The sequence below is a fragment of the Oryctolagus cuniculus genome, chromosome 3 (genome assembly GCF_051225735.1).
Source record: "Oryctolagus cuniculus isolate XC-2025 breed Fujian yellow rabbit chromosome 3, ASM5122573v1, whole genome shotgun sequence".
NCBI lineage: Eukaryota > Metazoa > Chordata > Mammalia > Lagomorpha > Leporidae > Oryctolagus > Oryctolagus cuniculus.
The window spans coordinates 90,570,226-90,594,610 of record NC_142869.1 but is presented as its reverse complement, the minus strand read 5'-3'; the positions used below and the strand labels follow the sequence as shown (position 1 = coordinate 90,594,610).

Below are 24,385 nucleotides of genomic sequence, written 5' to 3'. Positions count from 1 at the left end.
AAGAGTCTGGTAGAAAACTGCCCATGATGGACCAGGGTGAGTTGACTATTGCACCTCTGAATTTCCCGTCTGCCTCGTGCCACGCCAGCCCAGCTAGAGGCAGCAACAGAAAGGACAGACACTCTTCGTCAAGATAATACATGAGGCCGGCTAATCCTCTGCCTAGCGGCGCAGGCACACCAGGTTCTAGTCCCGGTCGGGGCGCCGGATTCTGTCCCGGTTGCCCCTCTTCCAGTCCAGCTCTCTGCTGTGGCCCGGGAAGGCAGTGGAGGATGACCCAAGTGCTTGGGCCCTGCACCCCATGGGAGACCAAGAGAAGCACCTGGCTCCTGCCATCGGATCAGCGCGGTGTGCCGGCCACAGCGTGCTGGCCACGGCAGCCATTGGAGGGTGAACCAACGGCAAAAGGAAGACCTTTCTCTCTGTCTCTCTCTCTCACTGTCCACTCTGCCTGTCAAAAAAAAAATTTTTTTTTTAAAAAGATAATACATGAAGGTTCAAGGTCTCTGGAGAACAGCAAGAGGGACAGGGTCAATCCTCTAGAACCCTTTGGAAGGTACAACAACAGTCTGGCCTTTCCACAAGTCCCCACAGAAGGATGGTATCTGACTCATTCTCCTTGGCATTATGGCATTACTTAGATAAATGGTTATATATACAGTTGATGGCTAGTAGTGATGTCCTAGAAAGTCTCCAAGATCAGCAAATATTGACCCATCCCTCCTAGGAGGAATACAGGATTAGTCACTCTCCTCATTTAATCAATTCACAACCTTGGTTTTTTTTTTCCCCCCAAAGAAACTTTATATTTAAGGAATACAAACTTCATGCATTTCATAAATACAACTTTAGGAACATGGTGATTCTTCCCACTGTACCCGCCCTCTTACCTACAGTCCCAACTCCTTCCTCCTTCATCTCCTATTCCCAGTCTTATTTTTTACTAAGATCCATTTTCAATTAACTTCTTACACAGAAGATTAACTCTATACTAAGTAAAGAGTTCAACAAATTGTATGAAAAAAAAAAACTGTTCCTCAACAATCGAGACAAGGGCTGTTAAACGCCATTACATCTCGAAGTTAATTTCAATTTTTTTAAGCATTCTTTTCTCTTTTTTTAGAAACTTAATTAACTTTAAAGAATCCAAGAATGATACATGTTTTGTGAGCATTTAGACATAACTATAACTTATGATACATAAGAATATCCTCCACTTAGTTCACTAAAATGAAGTAAATCTTTGAGAACAAGCTTTACTGTTAACTCTCATAATACAACTCTTTGAGGACAGATGTCCTACATGGGAAGTTAGTACACTGACTCCTCACAACCTTGTTTTTGTGTGTATTTCTTTTTAAAGATCCCACCTTTAACACAAACTGCCATTTAACAATGAACTCATAGTCAACAGCACTAAAACTCATGCCTGGGGGCCAGCGCTGTGGTGCAGCAGGTAAAGCCGCTGCCTGCAGTGCTGGCATCCCATACAGGTGCTGATTCTAGTCCCGGCTGCTCCTCTTCCAATCCAGATCTCTGCTATGGCCTGGTAAAGCAGTAGAAGACAGCCCAAGTCCTTGGGACCCTGCATCCATGTGGGAGACCCAGAAGAAGCTCCTGGCTCCTGGCTTTGGATTGGCGCAGCTCTGGCCGTTGCGGCCATCTAGGGAGTGAACCAGCAGATGGAAGACCTCTCTCTCTGTGTCTACCTCTCTCTTTAACTCTGTCTTTCAAATAAATTAAAAAAAAAAAAAAAAAACTCATGCCTAGATGAAGCTTATGTTAACACATGTATTTTCTCTGTAAGCCACATCAGTCTTCTTGTGCTTGGGAATAGTGAACAACACTGTAACCTTACACTTAGGGCCCATTCTAAACAGTGAAATCATCAACAAAAAGCTCAAGAAACGTGAAAACTGTGACATTAAAAAAACCTCAGAAAAGACATTTGCTTACAATAATAGAGCAGCAAAGAAAGCAGTGTCACCCTGTTCAATTTCTGCATCCAGAGGCTCAAATATTTGCCCTTTGTGCACGCCTGCAAATGGCAGTTACAAATAAGTATCAGCAAGTAGGCAAATATATACAAATACAGGATCTGTGACTAATGAGGACCTACCACAAGTAAGAGGAGAGAGCTCAGTCCTTAGAGATGGCTGGCTGACCCTGGGAGCTGGCCCACCTTAGTATTAAATGAATATTGCTGAATATAATGGAGATATCAAGTCTTTTTTTTAGGATTTGTTTATTTACTTGAAAGTCAGTTACAGAGAGAATAAGAGGCTGAGAGAGAGATAGAGAGGGGTCTTCCATCTGCAGGTTCACTCTCCAATTGGCGGCAATGGCTGGAGCTGCGCCGATCCGAAGCCAGGAGCCAGGAGCTTCTTACAGGTCTCCCTCGCGGGTGCAGGGACTCAAAGACTTGGGCCGTCTTCCACTGCTTTTCCAGGCCATAGCAGAGAACTGGATTGGAAGTGGAGCAGCCAGGTCTCGAACCGGCACCCATATGGGATGCCAGCACTGCAGGCAGCAGCTTTACCCGCTACACTGCAGCATTGGCCCCCATCGAGTCTTTCTTCATGCACAGAAACTACATTAGTGATGGCCCCAGGACTTGATCACTTTGAAGGCAAGAACTACAGTGAAATGCCAGACAACTAGCTACAGCCTATTCAGTAGGATAGATTCCCCTGGCAAACTGGGCAAGCCAGAAGGTTTCCTTCCTTCAGGCCTGATCCCTTCTACTTAGTGAGTAGCCCTGGAATTTTAGAGTCAGTCAATTTTACAACTGAAAGAAAAATAAGGACTGTAGGCATTTGTTTAAACCTTGGGAAACAAAGTCACCTTCTTTTGTGCCCCAACATGAAACAGAAACCAGGCTGGGCTAAAAGGACTTAGAGCTGTTTCTGACTGCCTGGCCTGGTTTACAATCTACAGCTAATGACAGAATATACTTCCTGTTCCCTTCTCTCCCCTACCAGAAAATTCAAGGGAGAAACTTGAAAACTGTAAGAATCCATTCTAAGCTGGTCCAGTGCGTCCTGAGGCAGAAGGTACACAGAGCCACAGCTGTGGTTTCCTTAGTCAACAGACTAGAGAGGAGGCAAGAGCTCTGGCTTTCTCCTAGATCAAGAAGTGAAATCAAGGAACCGGCACTGTGGCACAGTGGGTAAAGCTACCACCTGCAGTGCGGGCATCACATATGGACGCCAGTTCAAGTCCCGGCTGCTCTACTTCTAATCCAGCTCTCTGCTATGGCCTCGGAAAGCAGTAAAAGATGGCCCAAGTCCTTGGGCCCCTGCACCCACAAGGGAGACCCGGAAGAAGCTCCTGGCTCCTGGCTTCATATCAGTCCAGCTCTAGCTGTTGCAGCCATTTGGGGAGTGAACCAGCGGATGAAAGACCTCCCTCCCTCTCTCTTCCCTCTCTCCCTCCCTCCCCTTGCCTCTGCCTCTCTGTAACGCTGCCTTTCAAATAAATAAATAAATCTTAAAAAAAAAAAAAGGTGAAATCACCTGTGACCTTCAACCTGCACAGAAACTACTCCCTTCCTCCCTCCCACCCCTCATGAAAACATCAGGATAGAATTTTGATATTCCTTCCCTAACATCTGCTTTGGCAATCCCTCTCCACCTTGGAGGAGAGGGCACTCTCTTCTGTTAAAAGTGCTTTGTAATGTTTAGCATTGCCTTCCCTACAGTGTTCTTCCTTTTACAGAGAAAGGCCTGAAGCTTTTCACACCATCTCACTGCATTTACTTTGAATGTCACATTATCTCCTATGAATGATAGGAATCCCTATGTACCATTGGCTACAAAGAGCCAAGGCCCAGGCTGAGGACTCATTATCACAAGATGTTATGAAGTCACAGGTATCCTCCCCATTTGATAGATGTGGAAAAGAAAGGCCCAAAGTCGCACAATAGCAAGCCCACTGCTAAAACTCAATCTCAGATCTATCAAGCCACAAAACGCACGCTGCCAATCATTATGGCATATGACCACCACAAAGGCAGTGCCCTGACACACAAGACTGCTGTAAGGAAATTATACTAGCTGGCAGGGTGCGGGGTGGGGGGACTTAGATCTGATAACTGAAATTTAAAAAACAGAAAATATGTCAATGTATGATGAAATACTAAAATCTTTTATGTACATTAGTAAACTGGATCTTTCAGAAAACATATCCTGCAAATGAATAAGAAAAGAAATCTAAGGGTAGATACTGTGACACAGCTTGGGACACCAGCATATCAGAGTGTTCGTTGGAGTCCCAGCTACTCCATTTTTGATCCAGCTTCCTGCTAATGTGCTTGGGTAAGCAGCAGATGATGGCCCAAGTGCATGGGTCCCTACCACCCCCAGGTAAGACCCATATGGAATTCCTGGCTCTTGGCTTTGGCCTGGCCCAGCCCCAGCTGTAGCAGGCATTTGGAGAGTGAAACAATAAATAGAAGATCTCTCTATCTACTGTGTGTGTGTATGTGTGTGTGTGTGTGTGTCTGCCTTTCAAACAAATCTTTAAAAGGAAAGGAAATTTATGATTAGATGTTGCAATGAAATTTCAGAAAGAATAATTAACACCAGCCAGTTTAAGTCTCCCAGACATCACTAATCATTTCAGACATACTAATTTGTTAGTAGTACATACAATGAATTAAAGGCATGGAGGTAGGTAAACCCAAGCCAGGAAAGCCAATTAAAAGAATACTGCAATAACCCAAGGATGAACTAATTAGAGTCACAGAAAATGGAAAAGAAAAAACAAATGCAAGTATCAGAGATGGTTTGGAAACAGAATACAAAATGCTTGACAATTTACAGAATGAGGGAAGGAAAATATGGGGTTGTCATTCTAAGGCAGCTTGGGGTAGGGGAGAAGAATGGGGTCAGCTGTCTGCTGGTGGGCACTGTAATACACATAAGCATCTATCTTCATCAGATGTAAGTGTTCCTCCCAGCGTTCCTACACACCCCATGAAAACACCACCATCCTTACATTTTACCTTCTTATTCCCTCCCTGAAATCACTTTTTATTTTAAACAGATTCATCCACCAAAAACACTTTGAGGAACACATGATATAATATTCCATATCAAACTTCCCACTTAGCCAGAAGTCCTCATTCCTGAAGGTAATACCTGTACAATACCGGGATCAGTAAAATGTAATAGTCTGATTTCCTCCAATATTAAATGTCACGGACAATTCTACCTCTATCAGTGTTGTCAGCATTGCTGGTAAAGTGATGACTGCAAAACAACCCTAACACACAAATTCACACTGTATAGTATTTTCCACTGATAAACAAAATGTTTTAGTATCTCAAGCATTAATGAGTAGACTGTTTATATACCTTACAAATTCCTAAGTGCCTCTCACACCTGACAATATTCAGCAACCATAGCAGAAAGAACCAATAAAACTTCTTAACCATCAGACTAATCACAAGGGATTTTTTTATCTCACTAGTGATACCTAGTGTTGATAAGTGTAGAGGATCACTGTAGATCATCACTCATGATGGGAAGATGTGATTACCGGTCAACCAGCTTGACAAGAAGATAAAAGACAAAGAGAGAAATCCTGCTACTTGAGTGTGTCTTGCCAGAGAATTTCACCTACAGGGAGGAAACAATTCAAATAATAAATGCAGACACATTCTAATGAGGGAGAACGAGATTACTATTCATGAGATTGGGAGCACCAGACAGCACAAACACATACAACATTCCTTAGGGGGTAGTTAAACCACCTCTTGCGATGCTGACATCCCATAATGGAGTGCCTGTTCAAATCTCAGGTGCTCCACTTCTGATCCAGCTCCCTGCTAATGCACTTGGGAAAGAGGTGGAAGATGATCCACTTGGGCCCATGCCACCCATTTGGGAGACCAGGATAGAGTTTCTGGCTCCTTACGTCGGTCTGACCCAGACCCAGCTACTGTTGCCATTTGGGGAGTAAACCAATAATGCAAGCTCTCTGTTTCTCCTCTACACTGCTCTGCCTTTTAAATAGAAAATAAGAAATTTTAAGAAAGAAAAAGAAAATTCCTAGACCAATGAACACGAATTCATTAGATTCTTATTAAATGCAAAGTACTATACTAAATTCTGCAGAGCACAAAAATTGTTCAACTGTTTCAAAGTATTTGTGGAATGCTTACTACGTGTGAAGTGTTCCATTACAAACTGGGGATGAATAAAGTGGAGAAATAAAGCCCTGCTCACAGGGAGATGGGCTGCATTCCTTTGTCTCTTCCCATTCCTGCTGGCTCCCAGCAATCCTTAGCACTCTTCAAAAAAATAAGAGGAATTTATTTCTCATGGTGCTGGAAGCCAGGAAGTCCAAGATCAAAGTGTGGGCTGATTCAGTATCTTGTCAAAGCCGCCACCTGATGGCCACAGTGGGCCTGGAGGGCAGCATCAAGACAAAGGGGACTATTCTCAATCCCTAAGATCTCACACAGTTTGCATGTGGGGTGTTAATTTATTATTACTCATTTTCGCCGGCACCGCGCCTCACTAGGCTAATCCTCCGCCTTGCGGCGCCCGCACACCGGGTTCTAGTGCCGGTCGGGGCGTCGGATTCTGTCCCGGTTGCCCCCTTCCAGGCCAGCTCTCTGCTGTGGCCAGGGAGTGCAGTGGAGGATGGCCCAAGTCCTTGGGCCCTGCACCCCATGGGAGACCAGGATAAGTACCTGGCTCCTGCCATTGGATCAGCGCGGTGCGCCGGCCGCAGTGCACCGGCAGCGGCGGCCATTGGAGGGTGAACCAACGGCAAAGGAAGACCTTTTTCTCTGTCTCTCTCTCTCACGGTCCACTCTGCCTGTTAAAAAACAAAAACAAAACAAAACAAAACAAAAAAACACTTTAGTGCACCTACACACAGACACAATCAACAATCAAAAAGGGATCTGTTGTGGTCATTTCAGACTATGACAAAAATGCCGCTGGATGGCTTAAATCACAGATGTTATTTCTCGTAGTTCTGGAGTCTGGGAAGTCTGAGATCTGGGTGCCAAGCATGGCGGGGTTCTGGTGAGGGCCACCTCATCAGAGAGGTGTGCATGGAGAAAGAAGAGGAAAGAAAGCAACTGAAAGAGGAAGCAATCTCTCTTCAGTCTCTAATGCACTAATCCTATCATGAGGGCTCCACCCTGATGATCTAATTGTCTCTGGAAGGCTCCACTCCTGAAGGCCCTGTGTGAGGATCTCAACGTACGAATTGGGGTGTACAAGCATTCAGTCCAGAGCCTTCTGTCCCTAGCCTTCCAAAATTCATGTCCTCTTTACATGCCGGATACATTCATTGCGTTCAACATCTGAGCTCATTCCAGCATCAATTCCAAAAAGTCTGAAGTCCAAGATCTTATCTGAAGTCCAACTGAGATAGGAATGAGAATTAGGAATGAGGCGTTCCTGTGGCAAAGTTATTCTCCAGCCATGAACCTATGAAACCAAGCAAGCTTTGTGCTTCCAAAACTACCATGATGAGACAGTGACAGGACAGATATTTCCATTCCAAAAGGGAGAAACAGAAGAGAAGGAAGGGGTGACAGACTCTGAGCAGGTCTAAAACCTAGCAAGCTTGGGGCAGGTGTTTGGTTTAGTGGTTACAACACCATTTGGGAAGTGCATTGGTTTGAGTGCTGGCTCTGTTTCTGATCCAACTTTCTGCTAATGCTCACCCTAGGAGGCATCAAGTGAATGGGGTCCCTGCCACCTGTGTGGGAGACCTGAATTGAGTTCCTGGCTCCCAGCTCAGCCTGGCCCAGCCCTGGCAGTTGTGGGCATTTGAGCAGTGAACAGCAGATGGAAATCTTCGTGTCACTGATTTCAAATAAGTAAAAATGAGTAATAATAAATTTTTATTTTTTGACAGGCAGAGTGGACAGTGAGAGAGAGAGACAGAGAGAAAGGTCTTCCTTTGCCGTTGGTTCACCCTCCAATGGCCACCGCGGCCGGCGCGCTGCAGCCGGTGCACTGCGCTGATTGGAAGCCAGGAGCCAGGTGCTTCTCCTGGTCTCCCATGGGGTGCAGGGCCCAAGGACTTGGGCCATCCTCCACTGCACTCCCTGGCCACAGCAGAGAGCTGGCCTGGAAGAGGGGCAACCGGGACAGAATCCAGCGCCCCGACCAGGACTAGAACCTGCTGTGCCGGCACCGCAAGGCGGAGGATTAGCCTAGTGAGCCGTGGCACCGGCCACAAAAGTGTTTTAAGTTTGATGCAGTTCCATTTGTCTATTTTTGCTTTTGTAGTCTATATTTTTGGTGTCAGAAATATACTACTTAAGGACATGGAAATTACACATTTGGGATTGAGATGGCTAAGAAAAATGAAAGCACAGTTTTTTTGGTACACTTTTCTACTGACACAAGCAGTTCTAATAATCATAATCACGTTGCCTGCCTCGGGATGAGCAAAATGTGTGTGTTTTATTATCTGTTAAACCAGGAAAGTCTCTGCAGTGCCCCAGATACTTAAATTGGTTTCATCTAAAGTTTAAGTCAAGAGAGTCACAGATGTTGAAACAATTGCTATAGATCTTTTTTTTTCTCCCTTTATTTTACAATTACATTGTTAAAGTGACAACAAGAACAAGATCAAGGGTAGTAAGAATACAAATGATTCCAAACCTGCATTGCTTTGATTTATGATTTTTTTTTACTTTAAAATCATATGAAAGTGATATACATTCAGAAGAAATGGTACTTTGAATTTTTAATATTGATCTTCTCCTGGGCTAACAACGTGTGGGTAGATCCAATATTCTCTCATGTTGCTGAGCAGTGCGACAGCAGGATTCAGCTCCCAGCCAGCAAGAGTTCACAAGGGGAGACAACTCATGTGCTACAGTGCACTGTGCAGCTAAATCAGGATGTTCAATGCATTTTCGACTTATGATACTTTCTATTTACAATGAATTTATCAATACATAACTCATCACAAGGAGTTTCTGTAATAGAAATCTTATGGATCTCTTTCAAAATTCTCGATAATTATTACAACCAACACTTACATAAGACTAAATAACAGTAAAAAAAAAAAGCTCCATATATCCAAAAGCCTTATAAAAATAGTATTTAGTCAAATAATAACTATCTACATGAGAAACACTTTCTAACTCCTGTTCCAAATGATTTTGCCAGCACTCTAATTCTATATGGAGGAAATACAAATTTGTCAATGTTAAGAAAGTGGCAACAGCATAATAACCATCATCCCAACTCCTCACAGATTTATTTTTGAAGTATTTTAGAGTTCTGGAAAAAGTGAGATTTCTCCAAGGTAATTTAGTGAGAATTTTTTCAAAGTTTTGTGCCTTAGATATTTATTAGCTTTGCAATCAGACAGTCTGAGTTAAGTGCCACTCCTGTTTTTTCTAAACCAGGTAACTTCAGGCAAGTGTTTTTTCTCCAAACCCTAGCTTCTTCCCCTACATCATGGGGATAGTGATGCTCATGATGAGGGATGGTCACAGGATAAAATGAGATAAGGCATGTCAAGCTATGGTCATGTATTGCAGAGGCAATAACCCATGAAGGGAAGGCAGCAGTTATCACCACTACTGCTTAGACTTCAACTAACTTTGTGCCCTATTAATTCCATCACCTGTTTTTTAAACAGGTAGGTGTCAGAAGAAAATCCTATAATGTCAATATGTGTCTTATAAGAATTTATCAGAACCCTAAGGTATCTCGGCTGCAGTTGTTCACACGCCCATTCAATGTTTCTTTTCTCTGTTTTTTTCTTTCCTTCCAAAAGAAGTGTCTCTTTTCTGAGCTTATATTGAAGAACATGGGACCATTTTTCCAAGATCTTTTTGACATGTTTTACGTTGTTTGGATACAAACCAACTTGAGGATTCTTTAAACTAATGGTGGTGATGTCACCATCCACTCTCTCCCCACTTAGAATATGGAACTTACTCAATGATCTTTCATAAACTCTACATTTCTGTTTCAGATAAAGGAAAACATCTGTGTCCAGCACAAGTGTTTCTTCATGTCCAGTAACCTCAGGTCCCAGGGTCCTGGGTGACCCCGGAGAGTCCCCACTTCTTGATAGGCGCTTCTGGAAGCTTTGTCTATCCCTATCTCTCCCCTCACTGACAAAATTCCTGTTTCTTTCTAAAAGAGAACTTGCTTTTAATAGCAAAGATTCTTTGAGCTTCCTGATAGCCAGAAATGAACCTTCCACAGAGACTCTTCCGTTGGGTTCCAGGCGGCTGAAGCTTAACGTTGGGACCATCTTTTGAAGATCCGTTATCAGATTTTCTAGAAAAACTTTACTCCCAAAAACAGAAAGATCAAGGATAGCACTTACAGAGTTGAAGACCTAAAATTAAAAAGAGAGAAATTAAACAGCACCACCTCATGGAACAGAGAATACACACACACACACACACACACACACACAAACATGCTCTTTTTCTGCATTTTTCTTTGCTCCACAGCAACTGCTCTAAACCAGACCCCAGCTCCCCACCCCAGAGGCCCTGCTTCCTTGCCCCAAAGCTGCCCAACAAGGAATCCCACCTTGTTCAACCTGGGACTCACAGTTCCTCAGTGCACACCCCAAAAGAGAGGTGGTCCAACGACTTAGAGGCAGAAGCCTTTTTGACACAAGGTTCTCTGGAGAATGCATAGATGTAAACTATTCTGGCTCTGCCTGATGGATAGAGGGCCCCCTAGAGCCATTCTCACCACCCTATACCTCCAGTTTGAAGTATGCCAGCTGGCTACTCAGAACCCTGGGTTTCTTAGCAGAGTAGTTTGCAAACAAGTGCTTTGAAATTGAACTTTTTCTTCCTTTTCATACCTTTCCTGTCTCTTCAAAGTTCCTTTTCTGTGCTCATTTTTATTTTTTTCCCCAAAAGCTCACTATCACTTTAAAAAATATCACATGGGACACAGATACATAAAAACGCAATTTCAAGAGACTGAGTTGGGATAGGGAATTTGGATTCTCTTTCTTAGAAGTCATGAAGCAAGAGTATGCCTCCCATACACAGGAATGATTTCTGCAGAAGAAATACGACCCAGCTCCTCCAGCACCGCCCTTACCTTGTCACTAAAGTGAGAGACTGTGAGTCGAGCACACCCAGCCCTCTTTGCTAGATGGTGTGTCTTTTGCTTGCTGACATTCTCCGCATCTAAGTGGAAATACTGGCATCAGAAGTGTTTCTGGCATGGCACATTAATTATGTTTTTATTTTATAGGGAGGGAGAGAGGGAGAAAGGAAGAGTGAGAAAGGAGAAGGAGAGAGAGGCAAAGAGTGCTACCATCCTCAGACTCAAATGTTGCCCAAATGTCTGCAACAGATAGGGCTGGGCCAAGGCCAGAGCCAGGAATCAGGAACTCAGTCCACGTCTCCTACAGGGATGACAGGAACTTTACCACCTGGGTCATTCCCCACTGCCTCCCAGGATCTGCATTAGCTGCAATCAGCAGCCAGAGGTAGAAATCAAATCCAAGCACTCTAATATTGGATGTGGGCATCTCAACTGTTAGGGCAAACTCCCACCCTAATAATGATTTTAATTAATAATAATATCAATGTTCAGCTCTGTTATTTGCAGTGTCTACTTTTTGCTCTAAATTTGGTATTCTAATAGCTTTTTCCTTGCACTTGAACACACTGTAGTTCAATTTGTATGTAAATGTGATCCTAATCATACTTTTATAGATACACATAGGTATATATATGAATGGAAAACAAAAACCTGTAAGTAAACCCTCCATTCTGTTCATCGCAGTCATAAAGAGACTACACCTTTTTGGATCCAGGACAGTAGACTAAAGTCTCTTAATTCACTGGCTGACCCGCACAGTCACTTAGTGAATCCTCCTTCTCACCCCATTCTCCAGATGTTGGCAAGTCCCAGACCTGAAGAAATTGTTGAGTGAACCCAATTTCAATGGTTTCACACACTTTTTCTCATGTATCACCTCAGCCTCAAGCTTTCTTCCTTCTGCCTACAGAAATCTCTAGTCTGTTATCCTAATAGACATCTCAAGTCTTGGTAACCAATCCACTCCCAAACATATTCTATCCCTGATCTTCTGTGTCTCAGAAAATGACCCCTAATTCATTCACAAATTGTGAATATCTTCCAGTTCTCATCACCTACCGTGGTACCACTCTGGTTAAAGCCAGCAATAACTAGTACCTTCTATTAGCCACCAGCTGCCAAATTGATCAGGTAGGAAAAGGCACTCCAACCTTGTGTCAGTCCTCTGCTCACAACTCTGCAGTGGCTCTAGACACCATACCTTGATCTGTAAGTTACTTAGCATAAACTGGCCCCAGTCCTCCATCTAATTACATCTCCTACCACTCTCCCCTACTCATTCCACTGCAGCCACTCAACCCTCCTTGCTGTTCTCCCAATTGCCCAGCATGCTTCCCCTCATAGGATGTTCACCAGCCTGGGGCTAGAGTATTCTTCCCCCTTATCTGCATGAATCATTCCCTTACTTCATTCAGGTCTCTACACAACTGACATCTAAAAGGAAAATCTTCCCATCATTCTATCTAAAATAGCACTTTCCAGAATATCTTACTCCTTTATTCTTCTTTATATTTTTATAGCATTCATATTTTATCTTGACATATAAATATGTAAACACATAAATAAGCATATATAATCTCAATAAATAAAGCACCCAATATGTAACACGCATGTGTTTGCATATTATCTGTCCACCCCCATGGATCTACACTTCATGAAGACTCTGCCTATTGCATTCCTTGTTGTATCCTCAAGGCCTAGGATGGTGCCTAGCAAATGAGAGATAATCAATATTTGTGAATGAATGAATGAGTTACCTTTCATTCACTCATTAGAATAAGTCTCTCTCTTGGAGTTACCAATTCAATACATAAAATATTAACTTCTCGGGGCTGATGTGGGAGTGGGTTAAGCCACCACCCGGGAAGCAGCAACACCAGCATCCCACATTTCAGTCCTGGCTGCTCCACTTCCAATCCAGCTCCCTGTTAATGCACCTGGAAAGACACCAGAAGATGGATCAAGTGGTGTATCCACATGGGAGATCCAGATGGAATTCCAGACTCCTGGCTTTGGCCTGTCGCTGCCACTTGGGAACCAAACCAGTGAATGCAAGCTCTATCTATTTATCAATCTACCTACCCACCTATCTATTGCTGTTTTTCCCTTCTTTCAAATAAATAAATAAACCTTTCTAAAAAATATTAACTTCCCAAAATATAGAGGGTCACTGAGAGAACTGAGAAGACTTTCCTGGAGCAAGCTTTGGCACTTTGACATGCCTGGGTTTGAGTCCTGGCCCAGCTCCTGACTGCAGCTCCCTACTGCTCCGCCCCCTGGGAGGCAGCAGGTGATGACTCATGTAGTTGAGTCTCTGTCACCCACAAAGGAGACTAGGTTTGAGTTCTCAGCTCCTGGCGTCAGCCTGTACCAGCCCTGGGTGTTACAGGCATTTGGGATGGCAAGTGAATCATTAGATGGAAGAGATATTCTTTCTTTCTCTCTCTCTCTTCCTCCCTCCCTCTTGCTTTCTCTGAATAAAATAAAATAAAACCCTTCCTGTCATCCCTTACATGAACATCCCCATTGAGAAGGAAGTACTTAAATGATGGTGGCACCTGAAAGGACTGATAATCCCCAGTCTCTTGGCTTTCTCTGGACCCTGTCCCCCCTCCAGTAGAGCAATGTCTCTTCTGCTCATACTGCCTTGTGGCACATCCACCGCCAAGAGACTGACATGGAGATGCATTTTCTAAGGCAATTTATTCTGCCAGCCCCGTAAGCTGTCAAGAAGCCTACCCATTCCATGAGGCTGGAGGGGAGAGTGTGCTGTGCAGATCCAACTTTCTTTTTACAGCAGGGGTGAATGTGGGGACCAGAAAAACTCAATCTGATCTCAAATGCAAGCCATATTTCTCAATTCAACCATACCAGTATTTAATGGTGCTATAATAGAATATCCATCTATTGGTTTAAAGAGAGAAGTAGATGGTATAATTATATTGTTGAAACCACATCAAAATTTCTGAAGTGATTATCTTGTTTATGAGATAATACATAATGTAGGTGAGGTTTTTCTTCATTTCCCCCTGTATTTTACAAGTTGTCTGCAATAAACTCTATCACGTTTAGCCCATGATATAGACAGATTCAAAACAGAGGGAAAAGTAATCTTTAAGAGTTTGCCAGTCATTAGCAATTTCATCATGAGCAATTTTCACAGTCATCTCTCAGCATCTGTAGGGGACTGATTCTAGGACCCTCCTGGATACCAAAATCCACAGATGCTCAAGTCTCCTATATAAAATGAAGCAGTTGCATATAATGTACGCATAGTCTTCTTGTATCCTTTAAATCATCTCTGCATTACTTACATCACCTAATATAACATACATGTTATGAAAATCATTGTTGTACTATATTGTTTGGGGAATAATGACAAGAAAAAATCTGTACATGTTCAGTGCAGATACAATTTTTTTTCAAATATTTTCTATCTGCAGTTGGTTGAATCACAGATGAGGAACCCTTGGATATGGAGAACCTACTGTATGTTCCTGCTAATACAATATTGTGCCATTTTTACATTCAGAATAAACCAATTGTTTTTAAAGCTACTTTCTACTTCACCAATCCCATGAATCATTTTAACATAATACAATTATAATTTCATTGAAGAAACATTTCTAAGATTATGAATATTTGATGTGGAAATACCTTTTTTTTCTTTGAATATTACATATGCAACTCCCTTGGTTCTTGTTGGATATATCACATCTTCAACATCTCCACCCTCATTTTTAACATCCTGGAAGTGACTCTTCACTAATGTGGCCAATAACTGATCACTGAACAGACCAACCGGAAGCCCAGCAACTATTACTGTTCTTTCCCAACTTTTGGATTCCTTGACATTTGAAAATGATGCCTGTAAGAAAAATAGTAGGGTACTTTTTTAAAATATAACATTCCACACGATAAAGATGACAATATACCAGTGAGAAAGGATTATCTTATTTAATAACAGTGCTAACACCACTGGTTAGATACTTTAAAAGAAAGAGGAAGAGATCTTTGCTTCATAGCATCTACCAGCATAAACTCTACAAGAATTTAAGAATTAAATGTTAAAAATGAGCCCTTTTGAAAGTATTGGTTAATATTTGATCTTAAGAAAGCTTAAGGCCGGCGCCATGGCTCACTAGGCTAATCCTCCGCCTTGCGGCGCCGGCACACGGGGTTCTAGTCCCGGTCGGGGCGCCGGATTCTGTCCCGGTTGCCCCTCTTCCAGGCCAGCTCTCTGCTGTGGCCAGGGAGTGCAGTGGAGGATGGCCCAGGTGCTTGGGCCCTGCACCCCATGGGAGACCAGGAGAAGCACCTGGCTCCTGCCTTCGGATCGGCATGGTGTGCCAGCCGCAGCGCGCCAGCCGCAGCGGCCATTGGAGGGTGAACCCACGGCAAAGGAAGACCTTTCTCTCTGTCTCTCTCTCTCACTGCCCACTCTGCCTGTCAAAAAAAATAATAATAATAATAGAAGAAATTACAAAAGAAAAGATTAGGAGATAAATATTCTAAAAATTCAACTGTAAAAGCAAGCCAAACTACAAATATGGTAGTTTGGGAATGGCTGTTTCCTTGATTGTAGGGTCAAAAATATATCAACCAATAAGAATGACATCCCAACTTTTATTGTCTGGGTGAATCAAAGAAAAATCACACTCCAAAAATAAAACCCAGGCAGAAACATGGGGCTGCACTGGAGTAAATCTTTCCTTCAAGCACATATTGGGGAATGAATGCGACCACAGAGAGGACGCACCACTGCGGACCCTGCCACCAGGCTGGGCACAGAGTACCAGCTGAAAAAGCTTCCCCAAGCCTCAGTCCTTTGAACTTCCTGCACAAGGGATCTTCAAAACTGCCAAAGAAAATGTGCATTATGGATATTATTTGCATGGATTTCAAAATTTTCCACCAAAATAAGCTTAGCTTTTATTCCATTTTTCCACAACTTTTTTAAGTTTTGAAATCCATGCATAGCTTTTTCTTTTATTCTTTTTTTAAAGATTTTTTATTTATTTTATTTGAGAGGTAGAGTTACAGACAGTGAGAGGGAGAGACAGAGAGAAAGGTCTTCTATCCATTGGTTCACTCCCCAAATGGCCGCAACGGCCAGAGCTGCGCCGATCCGAAGCCAGGAGCCAGACGCTTCCCCCTAGTCTCCAACGTGGGTGCAGGGGCCCAAGCACTTGGGCCATCTTCCACTGCTTTCCCAGGCCATCAACAGGGAGCTGGATTGAAAGTGGAGCAGCCAGGACTCGAACCAGTACCCACATGGGATGCCAGCACCACAGGTGGACGCTTAACTTATTATGCCACAGTACTGGCCCCTACACAAATTTTTGAAGTGTCCTCATCTGGCACCTTGTCAGGCAGTTAATCAGCTAACAAACATTGTATTATTGAAGCATGCATTCTATCCCTGGCAACATGCTGGGTACCATAAGAGACACTGACAAAGCCAGCACACCCTCATCCCTGACATTCAGTTCCCCCACATAAGTTTACTGAGTATTCATTCATTATGTGTGGAGCATGAGGACAAGATTTTAGGATTCACGACATTTTTAAAGGGCCTATATCTTGAAGAAAAGGAGGCAATCACATAAGTAAATTATTTCAAAAGAGTTTAGTAGGCTCAAAAGAGGGAGACTGATTTCTCTACAGGAGGATATGAGCCAGCACCCAACAACCTGAAAATGACACAAGATTATCTACAAGAGAATTCCAAAATATAAAGTAAATGCCATCCAGGATTAGGAAGCAAGATCAATCTTGGCTAAAACAGTCAAAAAGGTTTTCCCAGAAGACAGGCCTTGAAGGCTGAGGTAGAATATGAATTAATGAGGCAAAAATGGGAAGAAAGAGAAGTTTCAGCAGACACAAAGGAGCAGGCAAGTAGGGAGGAAGGTAGAAACAGCTCATGATGAAATGAATATAAACCAAAACGAGTGGTTCCAGAACACACAACCCATCACAAACTATTGGCCACTTGTTAAGGAAGAGTCTTCTTAAAATTATTCATACACTAAATTTTAGAGTGAAACAATAAAACAGCAGATGTAAGTGTCCCTAGGTTCTCGCCTCAAGTGGTAAAATCTGTCTTCCCAAAATTAATTCTCCCTTCAAGGAGGAAAAGATAACCAAAGAGATTTCTCAGATTCTCAGGGGACCTTCCTGGATGAGATTTGTCTGAATAAAATTCGCTGCTCTAACAACCCACACCAGCCAAACTGGACAGAAGGCTAAATTCTGCTTTTTGGTCTTGATGTCAAAGAAAACGCAATCAATTCAAATTCTGAAAAATCTCCCTCCACCTCTATATCCTCATCAGTGCTAACAGTGTATTTCTTTATTCAAGTGTCTAAATGCAATTCACCTTTAAAAATCAAAAGGCCATGTCCTTCAGCCAGTGTTTTCACGAGTGAGAACATAAAGGGATGGCCTTGTTTTGTGAGACCGCAGTAATTTTTATGCAGCGCCTAATCAATAATTGCAATGGCCTGCCAGGAATCTTCCTTACCCTTCTCTCATTGGCTGCAGCAGCTGTGGCTAACACATTTCATTTTACCGAGGTCAATTATGAACAAGGAGAGTTATTAATCTCTTCTAGCCACAATTAATAAGACGGCCCTGCCAAGAATTCTGAAACAAGAGACAGTAAGGTGATGGCACTTTGCTCCAGTGTTAGGTTCTCAGCGCCTTTAGGCCATTGGATCAGAAAGCAGAAAAGGATAACAAGACACAAGAGTCTTTCACTGCCTTTGTTTATATTTGTTTTATCAAAATCGGTTGTTTCTTTTCGCTGACGACGCCTTTCCTGCTACCACGTAAACAAAACGCACTTGCATCCGTTAACTACATTTCCAGTTCTGCATTTCAGACCAGGAACTGCAGGCTCAGCCCGGCCCTTGACACGGACCGGGCGGGACTGAACCACCCAGGCAGGCGGCAGGCTTGGTGCGGAGTTTGCGGATTGCTCTTCCCAGCCAGCACAGATGGGGAAACACAGGGCTCTTTGTGGACCCCGAACCAAGGCCGCAAAAGACAAGAATGCGCACCAGGGCACACGGAAGACGCGACCCCTTCCTAACTCGCGTCCTCGGCTCCAGTCTGTTTCAAGCCCACTTTTGTTCCCTCACGGCCCCCCCCCCCGGGGGGGGGGGACGACAAGCTACCCGTGGAGGGCACAGCGGCAGCTCTGACGCCGGGCAGTGGGGGCGGGAGCGGGTGGCGGTAGGCCAGGTCTGGCCCCTAGGAGCTGCGTCCCTCGCCCGCCCAGGGCCAGGCAGCGGCGAGGAGGTGGCCCCGGCTGGCTGGCCGGCGAGGGCGGCCTCCGGGGTCCCTGGCCTCCGCGCGCCTCCGGCTCAGCCCCGGGCCTGGGCCTGCCCCCGCGGGGTCGCCCTCCTTTCCAGGGGAGTGTGGCGACGGCACGCAGGTGACCCTACTGCGCAAAACCCAAAGCAAAAGCGACTTGCCATGGCGGAGCGACGCGCCGTCGGTGCCCAAACCTAGCAGAGCGCGGGCGGCGGGAAGCGGCTGGGCAAGCAACTTTTAGTTTCGGTTTTTTTTTGTCTCCGCTCCCTTGGAGACGGGAAAGGGGCGGCCCTTCCACCCACCCAGCTGTTCTGCGGCCTCGTGGTCTCCAGGTGGGAACTCCGCCGCCGGCCCACAGCCCTGGGTGGTTTTGCAACTTTCCCTGGAGAGAGGCCCAGAGGATTTCCAAGCTGACGTTCCGGGATTCCCTCCGGATGCCGGGGAGCTCAGTGGAATCTGTATCACGTTTCCTAAACCCTCATTAGCTCCCGCTGCTAGCACACCGGTATCCTCTTAGCCTCCTCTCCCCAGCTCCCCCTCGCTACCCGGTGCCACAGACACACACCCCTCTCTAGTGTCTTTCCCGGGCTGGCCCCCCGGCACTGCGGGCCTCCAGGCACGCAGGGCGCAGGGGTTAACGCGCAAGAGGGAACTCCCCTGGCTGTCCAGGCTGTGCTGGACCTTTGAGCCTTGAGGCGCCCAAGAGGACAAGAGGGAATCCAGAGACAAGCTTCACCGCAGAATCAAAAAGCTGCCGTTTTTCCATGATTCCATTGACTGCATTAGAAGGGGGGGGGTCATTCGCAGTGTTAGCTTCTCTGTACGGAAGCCTTGGTGTGGCTGCAGGCAATGGGTAGGATTTGGCCTCTATGGTTGAGGCTCAGAGCACAATACTGCAGTGTGTGGCACCTTGGCCTGCTGAGGACTTTGAACTGAGGGAGACAGGAAAGGTCTCAGAGGCAAAGCTCGCTGACCCTCTCCCCTCTTGATTCCTGCCTCTCTCTCCCCCTGAGACAGTCATACGAACCAGAATTCCTGTTCCCCAAAGCAAGCCGTGAAACCTAGAAAGGTCACTGTCTCCTCTCTTCTCTCTTGAAAATTCCTGTTCTGGAAAGATCCTGCCCTCTACCCAGGAAGAAGAGATGCAATACAGAGAGGCCAAGAAGAACTCTGAACAGACCTTGATAGCAATCCCCCCCTCAGCCTATGACCATTGAACCCCACTCTGGTCCAATCGTATTTCTGCATGGCTGTCCATTCTCCTCAGACCCTAAGCATAAATTTGGACAGTTTCCCTGGATCTCTGGGTCTTCATTTACAAAGGCTCCCATGTCACATAAAACCTTGGCAACTTCCATTAAATAGATTTGTTATGCTTTTCTTGTTAATCCCTTTTGTTAGTGGAGTATTGGCTATGACCTTACAATGGCGGGCACTTTTACAAGGTAGCACTTTTCCACCTGTATTCTATCAAAATGTAACTTGCAAAAAAAGTAAAGATGCACATACCCTGAGACAGTGATTTCATTCGTAGAACTGAATCTAAAGTTATAGTCCTAGTGCACAAGTAATACTAAGATACCATAGAGCGGGCTGGTGTTGTGGCACAGCAGGTAAAGCCCCTGCCTGCAATGCCAGCAATCCCATATGGGCACCTGTTCAAGTCTCAGCTGCTCCACTTCTGATCCAGCTCTCTCTTAATGGCCTAGGAAAAACAGCAGAAGATGGCTCAAGTGCTTGGGCCCCTGCTACCCTCCAGGAGACCTGGAAGAAGCACCTGGCTCCTAGCTTCAGCCTGGCCATTGTGGCTGTTTGGAGAGTGAACCAGCACATTACATATCTATTTCTCTCTCTGTCTCACCCTCTCTCGCTATCACCTTGCCTTTCAAATAAATAAATAATAAATAAATAAATAAATCTTTTAAAAAGAAAAAAATCAAACTGGAATGCACACACTTCCTGATTTCAAAACTGAGTCCAAGGCTACAGTAACTGAAATTGTATGGTAAAGGCATAAGGACAAAAATGTACACCAGTGAAACTTGAATGAGGGCCTAGAAATAAGCTCTCATAAATGTGGCACACGGTTAACTTTATGTCACTTGACTAGGCTAAGGAATGCCCAAGTAGCTAGCAAAACCTTGTTTTGATACCTAATTCGTTCAACATGGATGAATATAAAAAACACCACACTGAGTGAAGTAGGCACATAAAGGGAAAACATTGTATAATCCTAGAATAGGCAAACTCATGCAGACAAGAAGCACAATGATATAGTTACCAAGGACAGGGTACAGAGTTTCAATTGAAATTTTAATTTTTATTAATTTCTTTATTTTTTTGCAAGACAGAGACATACAGAGATCCCCCATCCACTGGTTCACTCTCCCAAATGCTCACAACAACCAGGACTGGGTCAGGAACCAGAGGTTCAGTCCAGGTCTCCCATGTGAGTGGCGGGGACCCAATGAGTCGAGACATCATCTCTGCCTCCCAGAGTACATTTCAGAAGGAAGCTAGGACTGGGACAGAACCGGAAATGGAACCCTGGCACTCCAATATGGGAAGCAAGTGTCTGAAACAATGTCTTAACTGCTGTGCCACGTGCCCCGCCCTCGGTTGGGGATGTTGGAAAAGTTCTACAGATAGATAGGAATGATCATAGCACAATAATACAAATATGCTTAGTAACGCTGAATCTTACACTTAAAATGATTAAAATGGTAACTTTTATAATCTGTATATTTTTCTGCAATATAATTATTGGACCTAAAAATTAACAATTTCTTAATATCATCAAATATATAGTCAGTGCTCAAATTTCCAGTTGTCTTCTTTGTTTGCCTGTATCAGGATTCCAATAAGATGCAGACATTGCAATTGCTTAATTTTTCTTTTGTTTTTAATTTTTACGTTTTTATTTTATCTATTTCAAAGGCAGAGAGACAGAGGGAAACACACACAGAGATCTCCTATCCAATGGTTCACTCCCCCACATGCCCACAACAGCTGGAGTTGGGCCCAGCGGAAGCCAGGAGCCAGGAACTTCATCAAGGTCTCCCACACAAATGACAGCGACCCAGCTACTTCAACCATCACCTAGTAGGAAAGGTATACTGGGATACTGTTATATCAGCAGAAAACTGGTTAAAACTGGTACCAAAACACAAAAACAGAGCCCATTATTGGATGTTTAACCTGTACCTGACAATTATTGATTTTTATGAGCTCTGGGATATTTATAAAGATGTTTAAAAATGGGATAAAATCATTTTTATAGGAGCAATATGGAATACTCAAAGCAAGCAATGATGTATTTCTCTGTTGCACAATTATTAAAAGTACAAACCATGCCTACCTTTCTGGCCACACATATTAAAATCCTTTTTAAAGATTTATTTATTTATTTGAAAGCCATAGTTACACAGGGAGAGAAGGAGAGGCAGAGAGAGAGAGGTCTTCCATCTGCTGGTTCACTCCCTAGTTGGCCTCAACGGCCAGAGCTGCACTGATCCGAAGGCAGGAGCCAGGAGCTTCTTCCAGATCTCCCATGTGGGTGCAGGGACCCAAGGACTTGGGCCATCTTCTACTGCTTTCCCAGGCCATAGCAAAGAGCTGGATAGGAAGTGGAGCAGCCAGGACTCAAACCGGTGTCCATATGGGATTCCGGCACAGCAGGCAGCAGCTTTACCCACTATGCCACAGCGCCAGACCCTTAAAATCCTTAAAAGAGGTTTTATACCTCAGGCTATCAACCTAGAGATTATCATCTTGAAGTAAGCCCAGAAGTGCTGAAAAAGATTTGTGTACACCAAGACATAACAGGTTTATATACATCATAACATTTATGTATAAAAACTTGAGAATAACCTTAATATCCAACACTAAGGGAATAATAGCTAACATATGGTATATTTACAAGATGCAATGTGATATAATTGATAATTGAGGACACTGAAAAAATATTTATCGTTACCTCAAGAGGTGGATTTTTGGTGATTTTTAAAATAATCTTCATTATATTATTCTACATGTATTTTTGAATACCACCCAAGTATTTTTAGTGCTATTCACTAAGAAGATGTAGCTGGCTGGTGCCGCGGCTCAATAGGCTAATCTTCTGCCTTGCAGCGCCGGCACACTGGGTTCTAGTCCCGGTCAGGGCACTGGATTCTGTCCCCGGTTGCCCCTCTTCCAGGCCAGCTCTCTGCTGTGGCCAGGGAGTGCAGTGGAGGATGGCCCAAGTGCTTGGGCCCTGCACCACATAGGAGACCAGGAGAAGCACCTGGCTCCTGCCTTCAGATCAGCACAATCAGCACGGTGCTCCAGCCGCAGCGCGCCTTCCGCGGCGGCCATTGGAGGGTGAACCAACAGCAAAGGAAGACCTTTCTCTCTGTCTCTCTCTCTCTCACTGTCCACTCTGCCTGTCAAAAAAAAAAAAAAGAAGAAGAAGAAGAAGATGTAGCTTTCTGCCTTCCATGCATATGGAGGAAGCGTCCACCCCGGATCGTTTATGCTCAGATGGGGCCATATGCTAAGTTCTGGGCTGCTAGGGGAAATGACAAATATCATTCCTAGGCTATGAATTTCAGTGCTAATTAAGACTCTTCAAAGCTCTTTTCTTCCCTAGGCATGTCACTCAGTAACATGAAAGAGTGATGGCTGCCATTAGCCTGGGTCCCTAAGTGTTTACCATTGAGCAGAGCTCTTTTAGTTGGTCCATCATGAACATGCAGCATTGTCGCTCCCCCTCTTCGTGGAGGAACGACACTAAGCCCTGCCTAGGCTTCATATCCGAGTCACGGCACCATTATGTCACTCCCCCTCTTCGTGGAGGAACGACACAGAACCCTGCGTTGTTCTTTTGTCTGCTCGGCCCTCCCCGGGTTTGCTGCTGGTTCTTCCCGGGTTGGCTACCATCCCTTCCACCTCCGTGGAAGGGCAGTTCCCCCTGCCACATTCCCCACTTCCGCGGGGGAGCGGCACACCGCCGGCCAGCTCTCTCGGGGGCTGCACAGGTGTTCCTTCAGATAGATGTTCCCCCTAGATGTTCCTGGTGCATGCTGTCTCTCTCCTCCTTTATAGTCCTCTTCTGCCAATCCCAGCTCTGCTACCCACACGCCGAGTACGCTGCTCTCCTCCAATCAGGAGCAGGTCCCACAGTCTATTGGTTGAACTGGAGGCAGCTGTGTAGAAGCTGTTACTCCCTTCTCAGCGCCATATTGTGGGAGAGCAGATGCATAGAATAAGTCTTAATTCCAGTAACTTAGTCTAGTCCGGGTTTCTCCCCACACAGCATGAGCAAGGAATAACCCTTTGATGTTTTAGGCCTCTGAAATTGAGGAAGATAATGTGTCACATCAATATCACATAGCCTATTCTGATTGATACAGAAATTCATATTCTGAAGTGGAATGCTGATATATTCAATATGTTAGATAGTCAATACAGTGAATTCAGTAAGTTTTCAAGGCACCTTTCTTATGGCTAAATCCTAAAACTCTAGGAATAAGAGAATCAACGCTTTATTTCTAATGTCCTGCCAGATTGCCCTTGGGTGTTGGGGACAGAAATTCAAAGATTAAATCATATTTATCAAAAACCATTATGAAAATTTAGAATTGAATAAATTATCCATTTCTGACTCAAAGAAGATCCTGAAGAAACAAAAGTGACTGTTTCAAACTTTGTCCTAAATAACAGGAAAACATTCTTCCTGATGAGGAATCTACCATAATGATTAATATTCTCTGTGCTAGTAAGACTTCACCAACAGAAACGTAAAAGTTATTTTAAGTTTCCTTTTTCTTTACCATGGTTGGAATGTCTCAAAATTCATGTACTGGAGATTCCATTCAGAAAATATATGTTAATAGTATTTGGAGATGGGGTTTTTGGTAGGTGGTTGGTTTGTAATGGTTCTGCCCTTGTGAATGGATTCATGGAATAATGGAATAACAGGTTATCACAGGCATGGCTTTGTTATGGAA

At 44.2% G+C, this 24,385-nt stretch overlaps 1 protein-coding gene across 1 annotated transcript; it reads right to left on the bottom strand.

Moving 5' to 3' along the window:
* Nucleotides 1-8,648: 8,648 nt before the first annotated feature.
* RBM43 (RNA binding motif protein 43) lies at nt 8,649-19,161 on the bottom strand. The gene is made up of 5 exons (XM_089328664.1): nt 19,077-19,161; nt 18,698-18,840; nt 14,736-14,946; nt 11,070-11,158; nt 8,649-10,341 (listed from the first exon to the last, which is right to left on the bottom strand). Exons 1-5 carry the CDS (start codon nt 19,159-19,161, stop codon nt 9,583-9,585), a joined length of 1,287 nt encoding a protein of 428 aa, XP_089184790.1. The 3' UTR covers nt 8,649-9,582.
* Nucleotides 19,162-24,385: the final 5,224 nt, after the last annotated feature.

Excerpts from the sequence above, each read along its gene's own strand:
- RBM43 (XM_089328664.1), bottom strand. The coding sequence starts at position 19,161 with ATGGAAAAACGGCAGCTTTTTGATTCTGCGGTGAAGCTTGTCTCTGGA. Across the intron at positions 18,841-19,076 it reads GGGCGCCTCAAGGCTCAAAG|CTCCCCGGCATCCGGAGGGA; the intron begins GTCCAGCACAGC and ends GATTCCACTGAG. Across the intron at positions 10,342-11,069 it reads TCTCTCACTTTAGTGACAAG|GTCTTCAACTCTGTAAGTGC; the intron begins GTAAGGGCGGTG and ends TTTTAATTTTAG.